General features: G+C 45.8%; 1 protein-coding gene across 1 annotated transcript in view; it reads left to right on the top strand.

The window, feature by feature from the left end:
• The first annotated feature begins 442 nt into the window (after positions 1-442).
• The window catches only part of P3H2 (prolyl 3-hydroxylase 2), a 62,883-nt gene continuing 41,548 nt past the window's right edge, over positions 443-21,777 (top strand). The window contains exon 1 of the mRNA XM_030456572.1: positions 443-893. Within this exon, the coding sequence (XP_030312432.1) occupies positions 558-893 (336 nt within the window). The 5' untranslated portion in view covers positions 443-557. The remainder of the gene's footprint in view (positions 894-21,777) is intronic.

The raw sequence follows: 21,777 nt of genomic DNA on the forward strand, positions 1-21,777 counted from the left end.
AATGACGGGGAAAGCAACGGAGCGGGGATGCTCCGAGCGGCGCACCGCCCGTGGCTGCACAGCCCTCTCCCGCACCCCGCCTCGCTGCGGGAGGCCGGACCGGGCGGGGCGGGGCCGGGGAGGGTGGGCTGGGGCCCTTTAAGAGGTGCCGGCCGGCAGGGAGTGCGGCTCCGGCCGGGGCGTGGAGGGAGCAGCAGTCGCCGGAGGAAAGTGATCTTCGCCTCTCTGCATCGCGATCCATTGTCACGGTTACCTGCCGCACGGACGCCCGGGCTCTGCCGCACCGCGATTCACCGCACAGACGTCTCCTGGATCCGCTCACCGAAACCTTTTTGCCCGGTGTCGGCTCCCGGACCTTACGGCACCGAGCCCCGCTGCGGGGTGTCCGAAACCCCCCATCGCAGCGGACCCCATTGGCACGTCCCGTCGGTGCGGCGGGCACGGCACCCGGGAGCCGACCCTGGGGGGGGCCCTGCTGCTGCTGCCGCTGATGCTGCCGGCGGCGTGTGGGGCGGGCGGCGGGTGCGGGGGGGAAGGCGGGCGGCTGGAGCCCTTCGATGCGCTGTACGCCAGCGGCGTGGAGGCCTATTACGGCGGAGACTTCGCGGGGGCTGCGCGGTGCCTGGAGCGGGCTCTGCGGAGCCGGCGGGAGCTGCGGGCCGCCCGCTTGCGGTGCCGTCGGCGCTGCGCGGCAGGTGCGGTTGGCGGCGGTGGGCCGGAGCCGGGCGGTGATCCTGACCTTCTTCGGTTCGGTGCTGCGGCGGGCCGGCTGCGTGAGGAGCTGCGAGGAACCGCGCCTGGGAGCCGCTTCTCGCCACCGCGCCTCCGAGGAGGTGCGCGCCGATTTTCAGCGCAGGGTGCCCTACAGCTACCTGCAGCGAGCCTACATCCAGGTAGGCACTGCCCGATCCCACCCCCCGCCCCGGGAAGGGCTGTCCCCTGCCCTGTTCCTCTTAACCTCTCCTCTCCAAAATGTTATCCTCTTCTCCATCCTCCCGGAGTATCTCTGGTGTGGTCCCCCCTTCCACCTGTTTTCCAGTCACCCAGGTATGGTCCCCCTTCCCTCTGACTGCTCTGTACGTAGGGTCATGGCCTGTTTCTGGACACACAGCATCCTGGATGACAACTTGGACTCTGTCTTGCCTTGTCGTGTTCTTTTTTTTTTTTTTTGATTGTTCTGGGGAAGGGATTATTTTGTTTGTCTTTGGGTGTAGCATAGTATGATTCTGAAAATTATCTGCCTTCAGTGGAGTTTGCAGAGAAAAGCCACCAGTAACATCCCGATTTCTTCTGACAGAGGTGTTTCCCTTTGAGACAAACTGAACTGATGCTGTGTTTCTGTGGAGCTGCCACTGTGCAGCAAGCTGGGAGGTATATACAAACCTCTGCTACTGGGATCTGATGATGTGATGTGAAGTACTTTCTCAAGACACTGCACAGTCAGTACTTAGCAGCCACTGACATATTAAGTATCATCCTTTTATTCCAGTAACTTCTGTCTTGTAGCAGTTACCTTCCCTGAGGAAAACAGTGTTATTCTTTGAATTTCCTTGCCAAAAAGAAGAAAAAAAATCCCAGAACAAAACCATCCTTCACCAGAATAGCTGAGGGTGGGTTTTTTTGGTTTTTTTTTTTATGTTTCAAGACTTGTTCTGTGTCAAGCCAGGTGCCTGTAGTAAGTCTTCCTGTTCTTGAGTACTAAAGCCAGAAACTGTGAGAATTTTATTTTATGCCAAGCTGAATGTTTCAAACTTTTCTGGACCATTTCCCTCTTAATTTCTGCTTTTATTTGAACACATTCATAACCTTTTAGTTGCTATAGACAACTTCATAGGTGAAGACCTACTTGGGGCAGCATGAAGAATATGGTTCTGCTGAAACAGATACCTAGTTGGAGAAGTAAACCTCTGTCCTAGGCAGTGCCAGTGTGTGTGGTGCAGTGCCTAACAGCAGCAGAACAAGGCAAATCATCAGCTACTGCATTTTTAAACCTTTTGGAAGATCATAGCTATGTTGCCTTTTCTGTACTGCCTTAATGTCATTTTTATAAGTCAGGGACTAGAACTGCATTGGCTGAATCTGTAGTGTCCATCTGCTGCATGGAGTTCCTGAAAGGAATTCTGGGAGTGAGCAGGGACTAGATAATTTGTTTGTGATTCCAGTGGTACTGACAGAATTTTTCAGTGGACCTTAGCCTGAAAGATGCTCTGGGTAATACCACCATCTATGGGAAATGACACTAAATTTGCCATAAATTTGCTAAAAAAAATCAGTGACTTCTGCTTCTGGGCTTTTCCCAGAGGCACAAATGTTTGTTCACATCAGCTCATCAAGAGCTTTCCTTAGAATTAAGGAATGGGGTTTTTGTTTCTCATGTCAGTATAATCAATATACAAAAATCCAGATGATTTTTCTAGTATGGTCTGTTCTCCCATTTCTGATTCTACTGGGTCTGAGTTTTTACAATTTTCTTCTTTTAAATATGCACTATATCAAAGCTGTGTTGAAAACAATAATTTTTCTTATGTCTGATTCATCTTAATTTGCTTTTGGAATGTCTGGAGATTATATAATTCATGCTAACACTTTCAGTTTCCTGCTTTCCGCTGGAGTACCTGATGTTTTTGCTATCTGCATGGATGCCTAGGGTCTGGGCACTGTAACCAAGGGAAGGTATTCTTCATGCTGTTTATTTTTAATACCTTCTTTAACCCTTTCTGATGCTCTTGGGTTTTGTAGGCAGCACTCTGATCAGCTTTGTCCTGCAGGGGATCCCATTGTGGTTTGTTTTCTATCCTTTCCCCACTGCTACTGATGCATGAGCTCTGTTCCCAGGATTGCTCTTCTGATCTGGCTCAACAAGTCTGTGTGCAGAACAAAATGCCCTGCAATGGATTTGCCTGCACTTGCACAAAACATGAGTTCTAATGTCTAGCACTTACATACTCTCAGATGTGAACCATCCCCTGGTGCCAAGGCTGAGTGCCAAGCTTTTGGCTTGTTCCCTGAGGGCTGGGATGCCTTGGCACACAAACCCTCCAGGGAGACCTTGGCTGCAGCATCCATTCGAAGTTCTGTCTCAGAAGAGGCTGCAAAGCAAGACTTTGTGCAGAGCCCCCTACTTTGCTGTGGGCAGGCTGCATAGCTCCAGGGGGGGCTGTTTGAACCCCTTGTTTTGCTCCTTAAACAGAAAAGGAAATGAGATGAGGTTAAACATCCTGCTGTGTATCCTGTCCAGCCCCTCCCCCAGCTGCGTGGGGAGATCTGGATACTGGGCACTTGCACAGGGTCCTGACCAGGCTGGCTGGACAGCAGGGGTTGGTGGCATTTGTGGTTGGAGAAAGGAGGAGCAGCCTGGAATGTCCTTCCCACCTCCCACTCCTGCTGACCCCATGCTTGTTTGTTTCTTGGGAGGGAAGAAATGCATCCCTTTGGGAGGCAGTGACAAAACAAGGAAACAGATTAAAAAAAAGTGAAGAGTTTGGCTCTTGCGCAGTGCTTTGAAAAATAGTGCTGAATAAACATGAGCTAATTCTTGCAACACTCCTGTGGGGTATGAAAAGCAAAGGCTTTCAGTCCTGCTGGACAGATGCACAGGCCAAATACTGGCCAGCACCCCATGTGCCTCTGCTGCCTTAGGAGCAACAGAGCCATCAGGTTGCCCTGGATCAGGCCTCTGAGACTGACTGCAGGCTCTACAGAGATTCATAAGTGAACTGTGTTGAACAATCAACCCGAGTCCAGATGTGCTCACATGTCTTCCTTGTAGCTTTCTTGTATGTTTTGTAAGTAAGAAGACTCCTCCTTTTTCTACGATATCTTATCTTTTCTGGTAATTTAGTAATATAGTAGGTACAGCTAGCTGAGGCAGTTAGAGTGGTATGAGTTTTAAGGAGACAGTGATGGTGATGAGAATGTGGGGTTTAACTCTTAGTACATGTAGTGAGCTGTCCACCCCAGGGAGAAAAGGTCCTTCACTGGATTTCTGATGTCATGTCCCATGGGCAGAAGGGCAGTTTGCCTCATGCTGTGACTATGCTGTATGCTGGCTTGCTTGGTCTTTTATCAGTGAAATACCCTCTAGGCTTGGTAGGTGGGTGTGGAGGGCATCTCTGTAATTTTAAATATTTTATGAATCACAACTTCTTTCCTTTGCTGCCTTAGTCATCTTGTCTTTGTTAAAACTTAGCCTGCAAGCCATGATGCCTCTGATCTTTTTGGGGTTTCTAGTTCTGAGAGTGAGTGGAAAAGGGGGAAGCTGTACATGGTGAGGGTGTTTGCTGGCTGTGAGCTGCTGACTCAGTAGCTGTATTGGACATTGCTGGAGATGATCTGCAGTGAACCCTGTGACAGAGCTTTCCAGTTCTTGTGCTGACACCTACAAGTCATCTTGGTCCAAAAATAAAAAGCAATGTGGAAAAGTTGATTGCTCTATCAATTACAAAACCAAGTCTTGCTTATCTTCTACCCTACTAACCCTTCCTGGACATCTCTTTCCCTCATCTCACTTTGTTCCCAGCCACAGCATCCCTTGCCCTGTTTGCTGGGTGATCACTTTTCAGTTTTCTCTGTATGTTGGTGTTCTGCTACTGAGCACTGGCTCCCAGTTTGTAAATGGTGACTCACAGTAGTCTCCTCTTCCTACTTGCTGCATGCCCCATTGCACATCAGTGAAGCACAGCAGGGATGATGCACAGGTGGTTTGTGACCACCAGGCTTGGGTCTAGATGAGGAAAAGCCTTTTAGTCTGTGCTTGGGTTTAAAACAATAAATAAAACAAGTCTCCAGGATGTAGGGCATTGGTCCTTTCTTAATGATGCCAGATTGTTAGTGGAGCTAAAGGTGCAAGAGTCTTGACTGTATCTGGCTTATTCTGTCTGTCTGGAGTTCACCCCTGATGCCTTAGATGTCTACAGTTCTGTTATTGTCATGATTTCATGTGCTGCAAGCATAAAACAATGTTTAGGTTTTCCATGTTGTAGGAGAGGCTGTCTACTTGTTCTTTAAAACTGTTGTTTTGTTTTGTTTTTAAATCCTTTTCTGATCACACAAACTTTATACAAGCAGCTTGATCTTTCCAGTGGTCTTGTCTGGAAAGAACTTCTACACAGTGTCATTATCTTCTCTGAGAGGTCTGCCATACCACAGCTGATAGGACTGTGCTCGGAGCCTGTCCTTGGGTCACACTGTGTTCTGCCTGCCCACACCACACAGATTTCTGAGATGAAACATAGACACAGTAATGACTTGAAAGACCATAGGAAAAAGAGAAAAAACCAAAAACAACCAAACAAACCCCCCCAAAATAAAACAACCCACAAAACAATAAAAAAAACCAACAAAACAAAAACCCAGTAAAACAAACCAGAGCGAGAACCCAAACTACACAAACCTTTGTGATACAAATTACTGCCCTATTCCAGTTCTGCCTTTGAAAAGTTTTTATTTATGAGAATCCAAACTCAAGGGAGAAGACTTGTTTACATAAAAGCAGGGCTCTAACCACTCCAGGAATGATTGTTCTGTCTTCTGCCAATGCTACCACCAAGGCATCTGTTTCTGAGCACCTGTGCAAAATGCAGGATGGTAGTTAAGACATCTCCACCAAATTCTTTTCCACTTCAATATCTCTTTGCTGCTGCCTATCTCTATGCTGTTGCACTGACACAGAGTATTTTGCCTCCTTGATAGACATCTGGATTACCTATCTAGGGATTGTGGAGTAAGCAATGAAGTTGCTTTAGGAATTTGTTTTGTTTCCCTCAATGGCTGATGTTTTCCACTAAAGTTTTATTCCACTTTCCTTCATGTTGCAGTGCTGCATGGACTAAGGCAGACAACAGTGTCCTGTCCTGGGGTACCCCATAGCCTTTGGGGGAAAGGTGGTGATTTCACTTAATGCATCTCATGGGCAGTGACACCGAATAATGTGCAAAACCCTAATACATAAAAGTCTTTGTGAGAGCAGCCTGCTGAGGATATTTCTCACCACAGCCACCACCTGTCCAGCAAGGTCTGCCCGGTTAGTCTTGTTTTTGTAGGATTTATTTGACACATCCCAGACAAAGACCTATAGTAGAACTGTCAGATAATCATTATTGTTTGTATTATTACTATTAGTGGTGCTTATTTATCTTTAATCTTGAATTGGTATTACTCAGATACTGGAGAAATAAATAGATCCCAGAACTAATCTCTTGGAAAGTCTCTTTATTTAGATTTTCTGAGAGCATTCCTGGTCCTCACCAGAGGGTAAATGTTAGTGCCCAGAAAGTTAAAATTATGTAGACAAAAATAAACTCTGTTTATGGGATGGAAAATTCTGAATCTTGCTGGTTGGGTCAGTGTCCCAGGTTTAGAGCAGGGCTAAATATCCTGCCCTAACCCCATGTGACACTGACCCAACTGCCCCTGCCTGCATTTTCATCCACCACTTCAGATGAAATGTTTCTGAAATATTTCATTTTGTCTTGAAAGTATTATCAGAGAAAGAAAGAGGTGTCAGTACTGACATTAGTAAATGCATTCTTGTGGAGAAGGTGATCTAGGAGTTGATACCAACAAACCAAGAGTTATACTGAACTCAGTTATTGTCTTCGCTGGAGACTTGGTCTTGATTTTTTTTTTTTTTCTTGATGTTGGGCTGCTGCTGTGCTAAAAGTTAGTCTGTATGGTTGGTCTGACTTTCTGCTGTATTTTTGGGTTTGGCTGATCAGCTTTTAATAGAGCAAATCCAAAAGCAAAACTATGGTGTTTGCAGATTACTGCATTGTTTCAGCTTAGAGTAAAGTAGTAGCAGAGCCCTGCTCAAGACTGTTGTGAATCAGGATACAACCAGTTAACACAAGCTGGTCAGAGGCCCACTAAGCTAATTTTATAGAGGCTACCAATCAGCCATTTGATGGCCAGGGCTACTTTTTTGTCATGCCAATTTTCTCTTTTTCACCTCATAGCTATGCGGTCATGCTAGGGCTCCAAAACATACTGGCAGTAGGGCCCAGTCTACAAAATTTCTGTCTTTTGGAGAAAAATAGGTAAGTCTGGGTTACTCCTTATGTCTTGGCAATCTCTAGTGCTGCGGCTTGAATGATGAAGAAGACAGTGATGTGACTCAGATGCTTTCTCTGAGTCTCCAGCACGTCACCTTCTGACTTGGGCAAAAGCTGTGAGCACTGATAGCTCAGGAGAGCCCACTGGCTTAGCAGAACAGGCTCCTGGTGCTATGCTGTAACCAGGGAACCTGCCTCTTCCCTGTCCTTTATGTCCTTAGTTTTCCCTGGTTTTTTGCACCTTATTCTTCTCTCATTTCTCAGTGTCTTCCTCTGCTGGCTGCTCCTTGGTAGAGCCTTGCTGCTGAGCTGCTGTGCTGGGATTTGTTTACATGGCTTTGTGCACTGCCTGTTAAATCTCATCCATACATCCCTAGCGAGCTCTGCTCTGGCTTCTGCAGAGTCCTTTTGTTTGTCCTTGGCCACAGGAATGAGTAGTGGCATCTGATAATGAACTGCATGTGAACGAGCAATGCAATTTAGCCTTGCTACACAAACTTATGGCCAGTACACACTAGCTGCACCTGAGGTTTCCATAAGGATTATTCCTATTTCCTTGTACAACTGGTGACTTCATTGTGAATGGTGTTGGCAGTAATGAGAAAACCATCGTGTCTGTAACTGAGCTGTTTGCAGTCAACCTCCTGAGTGTTGCAGGAGCCTTGATGGCAGGACTCTGGACTCAAAGCAGTGCTTGACATCTGGAGCAAGGGATCGGTGGTTATTTATCTTATTTTTTTCCTTTGGAGGTGGTATGAATTAGTCATTGTGATTGGGTTTGTTCCAAGGAGTTTGGGACCCCTGTACTCTGCACATGGCACAATTTCCATGTGTGTAGTCTGGACCAAGACCAGGCTGAGACTGAATAAATTGATGTGAACCTGGAGTGACCCAGCTGAGGGCCGTGGAGTTTTCTCTGCCTTTACACTGGGGAAACTGAGGTCAGGATTTGGCCTGTACTTTCCAACCCATGGCAGAAAGGAGGACGCGGAGTTCCCTGGATGCTTTTGCTTCCAGCCAATGTATTGGCAATAAGGTATTGACATTTTTATTTCTTGATCATGAGCTGCTGATGACTAATGAAGGCAGGGGGTCTGCCTGTGGGTGGGTTCAGGCAGCAAAGAGCTGTGCCTCCCAACCAGTCCTTCTCCATTCCATGACAACTAGCCAGTTAAAACAGACCCTCCAGAGCTGACGTCAAGGGTCAGAGATTTGGCCCACCAAATAATTATAGCAATGAAAATAGCATCCCCTCCCTACCCCTTCCTTCCCACATACTCCTGCTGAATCCCGGCTCATAAATGTCCTTTTCCCCCGTTCTTGGATGGGAAGCAAAGCCCACATGTATTAGCTGGAACATATGGCAGAGTTTGGCTGCAGCCCATGGTTGTGAAGGCCAAATACTCGCTTGTAGCTCCTTGTTCTCTTTAAAAAAAAAAAATTAAACAGAGGAGAAAGACACGTTGTTTCAGGATTCGATGAATGGCTGAGTCTGTGCTCATGCTGAGATGGGAAGCAGATAGGATGCAGGACAGCACGCTGACCATGCTGTCAGACTGAGAAATGTGTCCCCCTCACAGCATGGAGGTGACAGGCTGGCCATCGAGAGACATTCTGGTGGCAGCTGCCACCACCCTCTGCTCCCTGCCCTGATGATGGTTCCCAGAGTTTGCAGGCAGGCTGCTTAGGGGAATGTCATTAGCCCAGGAGCAAGGGCAGAGAGGAAGCTTTAAATGTAGGGTAGCCATGGGCAGGAGAAAGTGATGTCTTGATCACTGAAGGTTTTATTAAGGGTGGGGAAACAGCTGTGAGGTGACAGAAAGCCCATAGAAGGAGGAGAAAAAATAAGTGATATTGCCAAGAAATGGCCTGTCTGCTCTGCCAAAATGTAACCTCTGTCCCAAGGGTTTCATACCAAGGGACTAGGATCAGATTTGTGCCATGGACAGTTTCTGAAGGTGTTGAGAGATGGGGGCTTCTGCAGAGATGTGTTTCTAGTGCTCAAAAACTGGGATTTAGACCACAAAGCTAAGCTCATATTTGCTGCATTTAAAAAAAAAAAATCTGCTTTCTACCCTAGCAAATGACATCCTTAAGGTATGAAGTTATAATTTGGTAGCAGGTCAGAGATATGTTCTTGGGGATGCTGTTGGGTCCAAAGAAGCAGTGTGAAGGGAGCAGGGAGCTCTGCTGCTTTTCTCCCCTCACTGGGTTTTCTCAGGGCGATACCCACTCTGTGCAGTCACTGGCCTGGCACAGGGGTGCCCGAGCTGAGTGGGGTTGGACACAACGTGGCCATCAGAAATCACTGTGCCTACAACAAAGGGCAAATGATGCTGATGTGTCTGCATGCTGACCTGCACAAGGCTGGTGGGTTTCTGGCCTGGCAGTAATCAAACTTTTTCTTGCCACCCTGCCTAAGGAGCATCACCCCTTGCTTTGTGCAGAGAACACTGCTCCTTTTTGGTGCAAAGCCAACCTGGGTCTTTCATGTTGCTCCTCTCCCTCCCAGTACAAAGAGATTTTTGCCAATGGAATTAAAAAAAAACCAACAAAAAACCCACAAAAATGGTTGTTATACACAACATGGTTCTCTTAACTGTGTTTTTTTCCAAAGCAGCTACAGTGGTGTCCTTGATCTCGCATTGGTGTCCCTGCAGAAAGAAGATCCTGTGGTGTCCCTGTGGTGTGTGTGGTGTCCTGTCAAGGTTAGAGGCAGGAGCACTCGAGCCTTCTACCTGCAGCTTTGCTGCAAAAACAAAGGGTGGGCAAATCCTGCTGAGGCAGGGTACTATTTGAACCCACAGCTTGGAATGGCAGGGCTGGACTCCTGAAGGTGTGATGGGGAGATTTGCTGAAGTTCATAATCCAGGGCTGCGGGTTCAATTTCTTTTGAAGGTGGAACCAGCTGTATCCCTTCCCAGGAAAGATCAATGTGGTACAGAGGGAAAGAGCTTGGAAAATATTCCTTCAAAATATTTGCTTAAGGTGTTGCCTGTGATGCTGAGAGACTGAAGCAAAGTCTGTTGGTTGCCTTGCTTGGAAAGCTATGTTTTAAAGTGGTTGTTGCCAAGGCACTGACTGTTCTAAGCCTTATATATATTTCTGGGGCATCCTTGTCCTGAATTACTCCTTCTCTTTGGAAGCAGATGAGAAACTGCAAGAGTTTCACTGAAATAGTGGCAAAGGAAGGGCACTGACTTTGCATTACATTGTACTGTACTGCCTGCTGGAAAACAATCCTTCATCAAGGCTGCCAGCCCCATCCAAAGGATGTGTGATGGAAACAAAATGCTTCATGACAGTGAGGAAAGAATGCTGTGTGTTTATCCTTAACTTTTTTTACTCAGGGCTGTGTAATAAGGGGACTTTATTTTAATGCACTGGTATTCCTAAGATGCTTTATTGAACAAAATGTTTCCTTTTGTTCTTGAGAGTTTCTAGGGATCTCTCCAAGGACTCTTGGATGTGTAGGTAGGTGATAAGGGCTTGCTTTTCTTCAGGGACCCCTATTAAACCTCATTGTATTTTAAAGAAGCTAGAATTAGTTAAAAACTGTTCTTTTCAGAGAGTTCACCAGACCCATGTCCCTTTCAAGGTGTGTTGCAAAGCAATCTAACCATGCCAGGACTGCCAGTCTCTGTTGCAAGGGCTGAAGGACAGACCAGAATTTGTCTCCAACACATGGTCAGCACTGATCCCTGGGTAAGATGTTTGCAGGCTCTTAAGCGTTGGGAATATGCTCATTTCTGGAAAGCTGTTTGTCTAGAAGGTACTCACCAGGCTTTTGTGAAAGGCTTTATTGCGTGGCGGGGTTCCTGAGTCAAACTGATCCCTTGTAAGAGCCAGGGGTTTCAGGCAGGGCTTGCTGTAGCCTGGGTGAGTGGTGCTGGGCACTTGTGCTGTGAATTACCATGGTGCAGAGTCAGGACTCTGTGTGGAGGCCCTTGGGGTGCTACACAGGGCTGCAAGTCCCTGTTATGGCTGCTGGAGAAGTTTGTCTGCAGGGACTTCTCCAGCGCTCCCCACCCATGGGCAGGCAGAGGGTTTCATTTCACAGCTCTGTGCAGCCAGGAGGCTCCTCAAAGTGATGCAGGAGGGGGTTTAAGCCCCACCAGTTGTTTCCAAATGGGCCTCAGCTCATAATGAATGGGACAAAATACAGCTCCCCAGTGCCAGCATCACTGGCATGGGGTGGACCAGGGCACCAGACAGCAAGTGGACAGCGATGGCAAGAGTTGAATTGCTCTTGCTTTTCTGTTTTGTTCCCTTTTGGTTTGAATACTAATGTCTTTTGGCAGCTGGTAGTTCCCCTCATCTTTGGCCTGTCAGTCTCACTCAGTTTACTTTAACACAAGTGTTTGCATCTGGTGTCCAGATGCTGGTGGCTCTGCTGCTTCTCTGGGGTCAATGTCAGGCTCACTGTCTGTGACAGCCCTTCGAGTGTGTCTGTTACTCAAGTCAGCACCTTGGCTCAGAATGGTTGCTACTAATAAAACTTGATTTCAGACTGGAATCCTTTTGTTAAGGCAGGGAAATAGCAAATAAACAGCAGTGTGCAGCTTTAGGAAGCAGAGTTTATCCAGCAGCTGTCAGCTGTGTGTCCCTTCCATACAGCCCTGGCTGTGCAGTGTGCTTTTGTAACTCTCTGCAAGCATATTCTGCATGTTGTAAGGCTGAAAAGGATGTCATCAGGGAATCCTAGCCCTCCTTACATCAGGTGGTCAGCTGCAGCAGTACCCACAAAGCTTTTTCTCTTCAAATTGCACCTGTGTCTGATCCAGCTGCATGTCCTGCAAGTATCCATTTATGCCCCTGTTTTTTCTGTGTGTGAACTCAGCATGCTGGGTGTTTCATTCTGTACAATGCTTGAGTGGGAATCTGTCAGACTTCATGCTTGTATGTAGCAAACAGCCTGATGATCCTACTGTATTTGATTTAGGAAGTGTGTCACCCAGACAAGAGGCCACCAGCAACACTTCACCAGGCAGGACAGACACAGCTGGAGCAAAACCCAACCCAGCACTCCATGTCCCTGATTTGCCCATGTGGGGAATGGGTTTGTTGAGCAATTACACAGCAGGCACTCGGCAATTGTAAGACAGAACTGACATCACATGTTTGGGAAGTGTCAGATGCACCGCATGATGTCTGTGCCCTGCAGTGAGCTGCCGAGGGGAACAGCAACACGAAACAGTTGCAGATTAATTAAAGATGTCCTGTACTGCAAGAGAAAGGGCCAATTATGGCAGCGGTTTGCTCAGAGTCAGTAGTGGTGCCTGGCAGAGCATGAGCTAACTGGCCTCTTGGTGGAAAGCAGTCACACAGCAGCATGAAGTGTCACAACTGTCCTGCACGTGAAAGAGGAGACACACCACAGCCATGCAGGTCCAGGGCGTGTCAACTTCACACATGACCCATCACTAAAGCTCCTTGGCAGGGAGGGACCAGTGTCTGTGCTTCAGCAGCAGAGGACTCCATAGGGCAGACATTTGTGCTTGGGTATTCCTTATTAACTTGCAGAGATCTTTCTGACTTTGGGACCTTCAGTGTATTCCAGATTTTTTTCCCTGAGCTGATGGTGCTGCTGTTTAAAGGGCCCTGAAAACCTGATGCTATCCATGGGATCTGGGAGAAATTGAGCATCTCAAATGAGTGGGAGCCCTAAATTATTACCGGGATGCAGAATAATGGTTCTTCTTGATTTGAGCCTTTAAAGCCTGATAAGATTGCTGTAGGAAATATGACCTAAGGGATTTTTTTTTAATGGTTCATGAATTACAGACACTTTCTGTTTGGGACTTGGACTGAATCTGGAAAATCAGCTACTGTGTGCAGGGGCAGCAGCTTTCACTTCACAGACATGTGCACATCTGGCTGAGGATGTAAGGTGAAGTGGGGTCCTCTGTGTCTTGAACCCAATCCCACCCCTCCATCACACCACCACAAAATGCCATAAATCCCATCAGCACCCCACACATTCCCCTGGGAATCTGCTCTGCACACCTTCATTTCTTTCTGCTGAATGGCATCGTGAGCTGATGGAAGGAGAGTCAGACCAACCTTCACAGGGCTGAGCAGGGCTGGCAGCTCATCCTGTCTGCAGCTGTGCTCCTTGAGGCTTGCTGAGAGTGACTCTGCTGCAAAACTTTGTCTATTTTTCATATTGGTTTGCTTTAGAAGAAAAAAAATAATGTCTGGAAAAATAATTATTTCAACATCCATTGAGAGGGTTTTTTTGAAAGTTGATATTCTGTTTAATTTCAAATCTATGGAGTGGGCTGTAATTTCAGCTCTGGAGCATGTTTCAGTTTGTCTTCCTCCCATAGGAGAGTCAGAAGAGAAATATAAGTTAGAAAAATGGAGCAGGAGGCAGAAAGAGCAGAGGAATGAGGGGAAAGGAGTTAGTGTCAAATGTGCTTGGCAGACTACTGTGCCAAACTGAAGGGGGAGGTCACGGGGATGCCTCACGTTGCAGAGCATTCACCTGTAGCAAGTTTTAAGAAGGATGAGAACTTATGCACTCAGCTTGTTTTGAAAGGAGAACTTGCAAGGATGTTGGATTTGAAATTCTTTGTGCAGAAAACTGGAGCCAAGAGTTCATGCTGGGCCTGGAGCAGGCCTGCAGGCTCCACTGTGGCTGGGAAGGAGGGAGCTGATGGAGGATCCTGCTGGGTCTTGACCCTTCACAAAGCAAACTGCTCTTGTTCCTGTCTTGTAACTTGTCAAGTATCCTGTCTGTGCCATGGTTTTGAAGGCCACGTAGCTTTTTTCCACCCCTGTAAAGCCTGTGTGCCAGGTCTCTGGCAGCACTGTCACTAGGAGGATTTGGTCCTTTCCCCAGGATGGGGAGAGGTCTAACCAGGGTTGCTCTCGAGTAGAGTGCATCAGGTTTTGCCATGACCCGATGGTAAAAAAAAAAAAAAGCTAAAGCTTGGTAATTTTTTGTCGAGGTCGTAATAGAAGGTTTCATATTTATAATGTAAACTTTCTTTAGTAGGGTTTTAGACTTCAGCAGCAAGCATCGGACCCATTTCTTTTCTGAACTACAGTTATATGTATTGCTACTGAAGAAAGTTCACAACACAGCTGATTGGGTTTTATATAGCTCCCGGGTTAGCAATGCAGAGCATCTCAGGTTGTTCATGAGCACCCTTCTGCTGCAAAGTGAGGATTTCCAGGAGTTTTTGACCCTTGCTTTAGCAGAAGAGGTGCATTTACCTGGCACGTGTTGCAGTACCCCAAACTCTGCTTTACCTGAGACATGAGTCTTTGTATCCAAGTACAAAAATGTTAGTTTATTAAACTGCTCTGTGCTGTCTTCTGCATGGAGTCTTTAGGATTTGGGAGATCAGAGCTTGCTTGTACATACATGTGCACTCAAGGGCACAGACGTTCAGGAAAGAAGACAGCAGTTCCTTGAATCCTTCAGAGTTCCCCTCTGGAAGTAAACTTGGCAAAAATCTGGCATCCTGAATTTGTAAATGTTTGCTTCTTTGTTCACATTTGCTCATATCCCCAGAGGGATGAAGTAATTTATTTGATTTGCCCTGCTGCTTCACACTCCTGCTTGTGAATGATAGGGAACAAGACTGGGAGTATGAATAGCCTGGCCATATGTGGTTTTGAAAGACGTGTTCACTTGCACATTAGTCTCTGAATAGAGTAGCTGGCTCTGAAATCCTATCAGTAAGGCTTCTGAGTAACTTAAACCTTTCTAGTAGATGCTTAGAATTTCTTCACTGACATTGTGTAAGCCTCTGTTGAAGTTTCATTACCTCAGTACCACAGAAAGGCAGACAGCTTTTTTACTGAAACCTTCCCCACAAAGGTCTGGATTCATTTCCCCCCCATCCCCCTTTTTCCTTGAATATAGAGCACAGCTAATTGTAGTTTAAATATAGGGTTAGAAAGCCAAGGCCACATATGGATCTGGGTGGCAGTCATGCTGAAGATGAGTATGAATGTGCCTTGTCCCCTGGCTACCTGTGTGCAATACTGCACTAAATGTGGAAGGTGACCTGTATAATTTTCAGCATAAGCAGGATATTCAGTGCTTTCTTTAGAATAGCTTATAAAAGGGCAGTTCCCAAACAGCTGCTGTTTCATGGTCCGTCCTTGGTATTTTCCATGCTTTAAATAACTCCAGAGCCTCATGTCTTGCTCTGCTAGTAGCTTTCCCCACTTTCACCCTAGAAGTTGTTCCAGAGGCTTGTGTGTTGCTTCAGCTACTGGGTTAGCAGGGCAGCATGGTGTGGGCAATCATGCAGTTTCTCCATGGCTTGGTCTCCCTAGGTGCAGGTTTCCTGGCAGAGAGACTTCAGCCCTCCCCAGGATGGCACATGTCCTCCCCAGCATTAGCATCCCCTCCCCATGGTCACTGCTGAGCCACATCAAAGTTGCTTCCAACCTGACTCCTGCTACTGGTCATGTAGGCCAGAAGAGTTACCCAGGAACAAAAGATGTATTTTTTTTCCCCAGCTTTTTGTCCTGGATGGTTTTGCACCAGGAGACTGTGACAGTGGATGCCACTGATACAGAGAGAATCTAAAATATTATCTTCAGTTTTAGGCAAACCTTTACCAGCAGCCAGTATGTTGAGCTTTTGAGGACTTTTTCTTGCTGTGGACTTAAGAAAGTCTGCTAAGAGCACTAGGACTTAGGAAATATTTTGAGTAAGTTCTCCCCCTGTCCCCTATTTTGTTGTTTTTTTTTAATGGCCTGACCCCAGACAACTGAAATTAATGGCAAACTGAACATCAAGTAAAATGATTTTGAATAAAATCCCCGAAACTCTCAGTTTAAATCTGGTCAAGTTCCACTTGCAGAGGCTTGGAGAGAGGCAAAGACCTTTTTAGGCATCAGGCAATGCATTATATGTATCTCCCCAGACACTCTAATTTTCAGTTGTTTTTCTTTATATTTTTATTCAGACACCTATAAAATTAAGGGATTATTTTCTTTGGCACAAGGGCTTGCCTGTTTCCAGAAGCATCCAGAGCTGCTCCACATGTTGCAGTTGCTGCTGCTGGGGGAATCGGTGCCAGGCAGCTGCTCTTCATTTTTAGGGAATTTAAAAAAAGTTCATAGTGCTTAACTGGTGTTTTATGTTCTGTAAAGCCTCTGTTTTCTCCCTCAGAGGTTCATTAATCACATTATTTGTTACTTAAGCAGCAACGTAGCAATAGGACAGAAATAATTAATGTTACTTGCTCATATCCAAGTTGGAGTATCAAAAAAAGACAAGGCTTCTAGATCCCGAGAAAGGAAAGCTGTTACTTCTGTCTGTTTTGTGGGGGATCCAAGGCAAGAAGCTTACCTTAACTGAGTAAATAAGCTCATAAAGCTCATCTGACATCTTTCCTCTTTCATGGTTAAGCAATGGTTTGGTTGTTTTTTTGTTTTTTTCCTCCAGCTAATGATTTTTCAGGCACAGAGCGAGTGCGTGGTTCTGTTCCATGCAGGTGGATGGGATGCTCAGAGCAAGTAACAGGCAAACTGACTTCTGGAATTGATGGACTGTTACCTCAGAGAGCCTGCAGTGCTTGCACTGATGTGATAGATAAATTACTGAGAGTGTACAAGTTCAGCAAGTTGAAAGGAGGAATGACATTTCCCTGTTCTCAGTTTGTGACTGTGGGCAGAATCTCCATCAGACACCCACCACCCCAATGAAATTAAAAGATAAGAAGAGGTTAGAAGTTTGATCATGTGCTTTGCTGAAGATCACACCACAGCTCGTTAGAAGTATTTGGTTTAGAAGACTAATATGTCCCAGTGAGTTGCTTTCCAAAGAAAATGTGAAAAAACCCTCAAAGCACCAAACAACCAAAAATCAAACTATGCCAGAAGGGTTGCAATGGCAAATGGACCATCAGGGTTGCTCTGTACCCTGCTGCAGAGAGCATAGGTCTGTCCAGTGACTTGCAGTCCATTCCTCCTTCTTCATTCTTAAATTAATTTCAGTTATGTAGGTACAGCTGTTCAAGCTCACATGCAGGTGGGAGCTTTTGCTCTACACATTTTCATTGCTGGTAACTACAGAAGGAAGAAGCATTCACTATGGGGATCAGGCTGAACTCCGTGTTGGTGGGCAGAGAGAAATCATCTCTTCATTAGCAAGCTGTGAATGTTTGATCTGAACTTGTTGTAGGGTAGCAGGTGTGAATTGCCATCTGCTATTCATGTTATGTTTCTTCTGTATTTCCTTCCCACGCCAGATGCTCTCTGGTTCATCAGCACAGCCACTTGGTTTCCACTCTGTCCTTCTGGTTATACCTAATCAGAGCCACCATAAAAGCTTACATGCTAAAGCTGCTTCCCTGACACAGCTGATGTTTCACCCTTCCTACTGAGAGAGTCCTGCTGTAATCTGTTGGATAAGGAAAGTATTTTTTATTTTGCCTTTCTTTCACTTCAGAGTACACTGCTTGCTCAGAATCTGGCTGTGCCACAACTGCACATTTTTTGCAAGCAGAGGAGGCTCTTGGTTACCACAGATTCTGATCTTACCCCTTACAGATGCTTAGTCAAGCAAATGCAATCCAGGTATGATGCATCTCAGACTTCCCAGGTTTTCCCACCCTTACAGACCTCCCAGTCAGTCATTGTGGTTTCAGCCAAAAATAGAATCAAGAGACTTGATTCATCCTTCAGGAAAAAAGCAGAGGAAGGACCAGGATTTTCTTCTTTGCAGGAAGTATGGTTGATCTTATGGCTTCAGCTCACCATCTGAAGCCCTGCCTGCAATGTGTGGAATCTGGGAAATGCTCCCAACTCCTACCCCCTCCCTGGGATACGGCACTGTTTCAACAGAAGCAACACTGAATTGGTCAGAGTAGAAACACCAATGTGGCTTTGTTTGGGAAGTGACAGAGTGGACCAGATTCTCACTGAGAGCCATTTATTTGTTCACAACATTTTGAAACCAGGAGCTACTAAGTCAGCATTTCATCCTGTAGGAGAGCAACTAAATAAGTTTTCTTATTTATGTCAGCTCTGAGTACTGACAGCTGCCATGAATCTCACACTGAAGTTACAGAGGCTAATTCTAGCCTCCTGGAGAGCTGATTGCTTTCCTGCTTCAGCCCTGAGATGAAGCCTTCTGGCTGTGATGCTGGCTGCTGCAGCACCTGAATCTGGGAAATACTACTGGGCTGGAGGGTTACTTCTGTGCTGATGACAAAGGGCAAACAGGGAAGATGCTAGAAGGTGCCTCTGTTGTGACTTTTGTCCAAAATTAATTGTTTCTGGGAAGAGAGTTGCTCTACTTCTTTTACAGCTTCATCTACAAGCAACCAGCCTGAATGGAGCCTGGAAAATGTTGAGAATCAAGGGCTTTTTCATTCTTGTTTGTGCATTGCCTCTTCATCTTGCTTTGTCCTTTCTTCTTGAGAAGGAGCAGAGCAGAGTTCTGGTTTATTTTCCAGGTCACAAAAAGGCAGACTAGTCTTGTGGAAACTGGGTCCTTGTGGAAGAAAAATTTAGAGAGTGTTGATTTGTTTTCTTTGCAATTTATCATGGTGGAGACGAGGAGGTGAAGGATTGGAAATGAGGCAGATATATCATCCCCTGATTAATTGTGTTTTAGTTATTTTTATTCTCAAAGGTGTGAAGTGCTGACTTGAATTTCATCAAGTGACATGTTGATGCTTTTCAAGTAATAGATGCATCAGCTGAAACGGGCCAGCATGAGGAAGCAATGAGAGGCTCTGTGAGACAGCAGTAAATTAGGCTGAAGCTTGAGGTGTCAGCTTGAGGAGAAGACTGCTGAAGGCAGTGCCTGCCTGCCTGTCCCAATCTTGCACTGCACATTGATTTTTCTGCTCCTGTGTTTTCAAAGATACCCACGACATCTGTCTAGCAACTTGTTTTCATCTTCCTGTCTCCAGGTCTATCCCGTTGGATTCAGTAGGATGCTGAGCAGCATCCTCAGAGGTCACACACTGCCTGGCTAACACAGGCTGCCTTTGACTTATGGTTTCAGGAGGAGGCAGAGTTGGAAGAGAAGTAATTTCCCACCTGGAATTTCCTGTTTGGGTGCTTGGGAAGGTTGTCAAGCATTCCAATCTTAATTAGTAATTTTCTGTTTCAATTAAGATCCTTTCCAGATAAACTCAAGCCCCATAGCAGATGTGTCATAAACTCTTCCTGCAATTCTGCTCCCTTTGAAGCTCCTCTCAATAACATGCTATCGACATGCAGCACAGAAACACATTTGGAATTTCTAGTGAGAAGAGGATTTGTCCCAGGCTTTGTTAATTGCTGTTGTTACCCTCAGTAACGTTGTGTGCATTAGAAACCAGATGATTAATGGTATGGAGCAAGGGGAGGTTGTTTTTGTTTTTAGACAAATGACACAAGAGCAGCTGTATCCAGTTAGCATAAGGTCCCTAAGAGTGGCCAGCACTGGGCACGTAAGGAAGGACAATTTGTGATATTTGCCTCAAATGCTTACCCAGCCTCCAGAACTGCTGGCTGGGGGCAGCCTAGGTCTGAGATTGGTGTCTGTGCCTGTGAGAATCTCAGCTGGATTTTTATTCTATAAATTTCTCATTGTTCTTTGAACTTTCCTAAACATATTGCATCCCTTTGTCCTTCAAAGTGTAAAGATGGTCTGTATGAAGACTTCTACCTTGCCTTTGATCTATAATTGTCACCTCCTTTCTCTTGCTGCCCCTCATTTTAATGATTTTTATCACTTAGTCAACTCCTTCAGAAGCCTAAAAGCTCTTGAAAAAATAAGAGGGGAAAAAAAACAAGCCCGTGTCATTATATAGACGTTGCTATTTAAATTGTCCTTTCATGCAGATGATTGACATACATCTGAGCTGTATTAGTAATGTTCATATATGTCTGGGAAAGGAGGCAGGATGAGGAGCTTGGTGGTGTGGGTAGGTCACAGGCAGTGTGGGAAAGTCAGAATGCCAGAAGAAGGCTCTGCAGTCCAACAGATGGACCCACAGGGTCTGCTGGGAGCTGAAATGGGACATGTTCAGAGCACAAATAGGATGCTTATTTTCAGTATTAAGGGCAGTTAGCAATTGCAGAATATTCATCAAGAACTGGGAAAATGGTATGTCCTGCAAAATTTGCTGAACTAAAAGCACTCAGATCTTTCAGAAATTTAAATTAATTCTGCAAAGTCATAGATTTGTCACAATGGAAGGCACTTTGAACCTTCCACCAGGTGGTCCAGCTGCCTGCGGTGGGATAGGTACATACCAGATATTTGTCAGATGTGTTTTTAAATCCTCCTGAGAAGGGAAAATCCTGAATTCCCAAAGTAGAATGTCCTGAGATTGCTAAGCCTTGAACTCAGATTTTTTTTTTGCCTGATATCTACATAAAACATTTTTGCATGTTGCAAACTAAGCCAATAGACTCTGGTTCCTCCATCACCTTTCTTTTATGTCAGCCTTTATACCTTTGAAAGCTATTTTCAGCTGTCCTCTCAGTTTTTTTCAAATTCCAGCTTGAGAAAAACCCCTACTGCCCACTGTCCCTCCTGGACCAGATCCTCTACAGCCATTTTACCTCTCTCTTCTCTCTCTCCTCCTACCCCAACTCTTCTGGATTCCATTCAGCTTGTGTTCACTTTTCCAAAGCATAGACTTTGCATGTCTTTCTCCTTGTGTCCCTGCAGTGGGACTGCTCAGACCAATGTTACTAGGAGACTCTGATTGCAAGAGCACCGCACATTCTCAAGTTATCCTAGCACTCATATTTCTGCAGAAACCAGAAGATTTGCTGTGTAGGTGTATCCTCTGTGTTTGCAAGTCCAGCACTGGGTTCAAATTATACAGGGCTAAAGTGGATATTTTTCCCAGAGGAGAGTACTTGTAGAAAGGGCTCTTCTACTGCAGACCTGTCACTGGCACAGACACAGACAGGGGTGATGATGCCTTGCTTGAGAGTGCTGACAGCATGTGCAGATGAGCAGATGTTTTGGAGGCTATAAGACAGACAAAGGCAATGTTTCCTGTTAGAGATGGTTAATTTGATGAGGAAGCTGGATTCAGGGCCAAAGGAGCAAGAGCAGAAGAGTCTCGTGGGCGGTTTCTTGTAGTGTTTTTCCAGAGGAGATTCTGATTTAATACTTCCTGTTGATCAGTGTTGCAGTGGGATTCTCTGGTTCCCAGGGCAAGGGAATTGATGTTGCTGAGCCCTTGCTAAATTGTGTGCAGTGCCATGGCTCTGTGTGCTCTGCTGTGCCAGCAGACACAGGAGATGCTAGCTAGATGCTGCCTGTCTATCCAGTTGGAAAATACAGCTCAGTTCATAAGGAGGTGGTCCAGAGAACAGGGGCAGAGCTGCAGGGTATTGCTCTGGAAGCAGATGCCGTTTGGGGAGCCTCTTGCAGGGATCTGGTTATCAGGGTGTGAGCCAGCTCTGTAGCACCACAAAGCTGCAACTGGTGTTGAAGACAGAGAGTTCTTTAGTATTTGACTGAGTGTCCTGTGGTCACCCTCATGAGTAAATTCCCCTACACTGGCTAATGAATTATCAGATTCAGACAGAGGAAGTCTCTCATCATTCTCCTCCTCTGAGGTAACTCAGATTTTTTGTAGATCAACTTGCCTAACAAACTGGAAGCACAGGATACAAGAACAGTGGTTAAGAGTTTCTTCCAAGTAGTAATGAAGTGCATGGAAACTTAATATAGGTCAGATTGCTATGCCAAATTCCAACTATCCAAACAGGGTAGCTGACTTTTAGCTTTCCTAAA

The sequence above is a fragment of the Calypte anna genome, chromosome 9, assembly GCF_003957555.1.
Source record: "Calypte anna isolate BGI_N300 chromosome 9, bCalAnn1_v1.p, whole genome shotgun sequence".
Taxonomy (NCBI): Eukaryota; Metazoa; Chordata; class Aves; order Apodiformes; family Trochilidae; genus Calypte; species Calypte anna.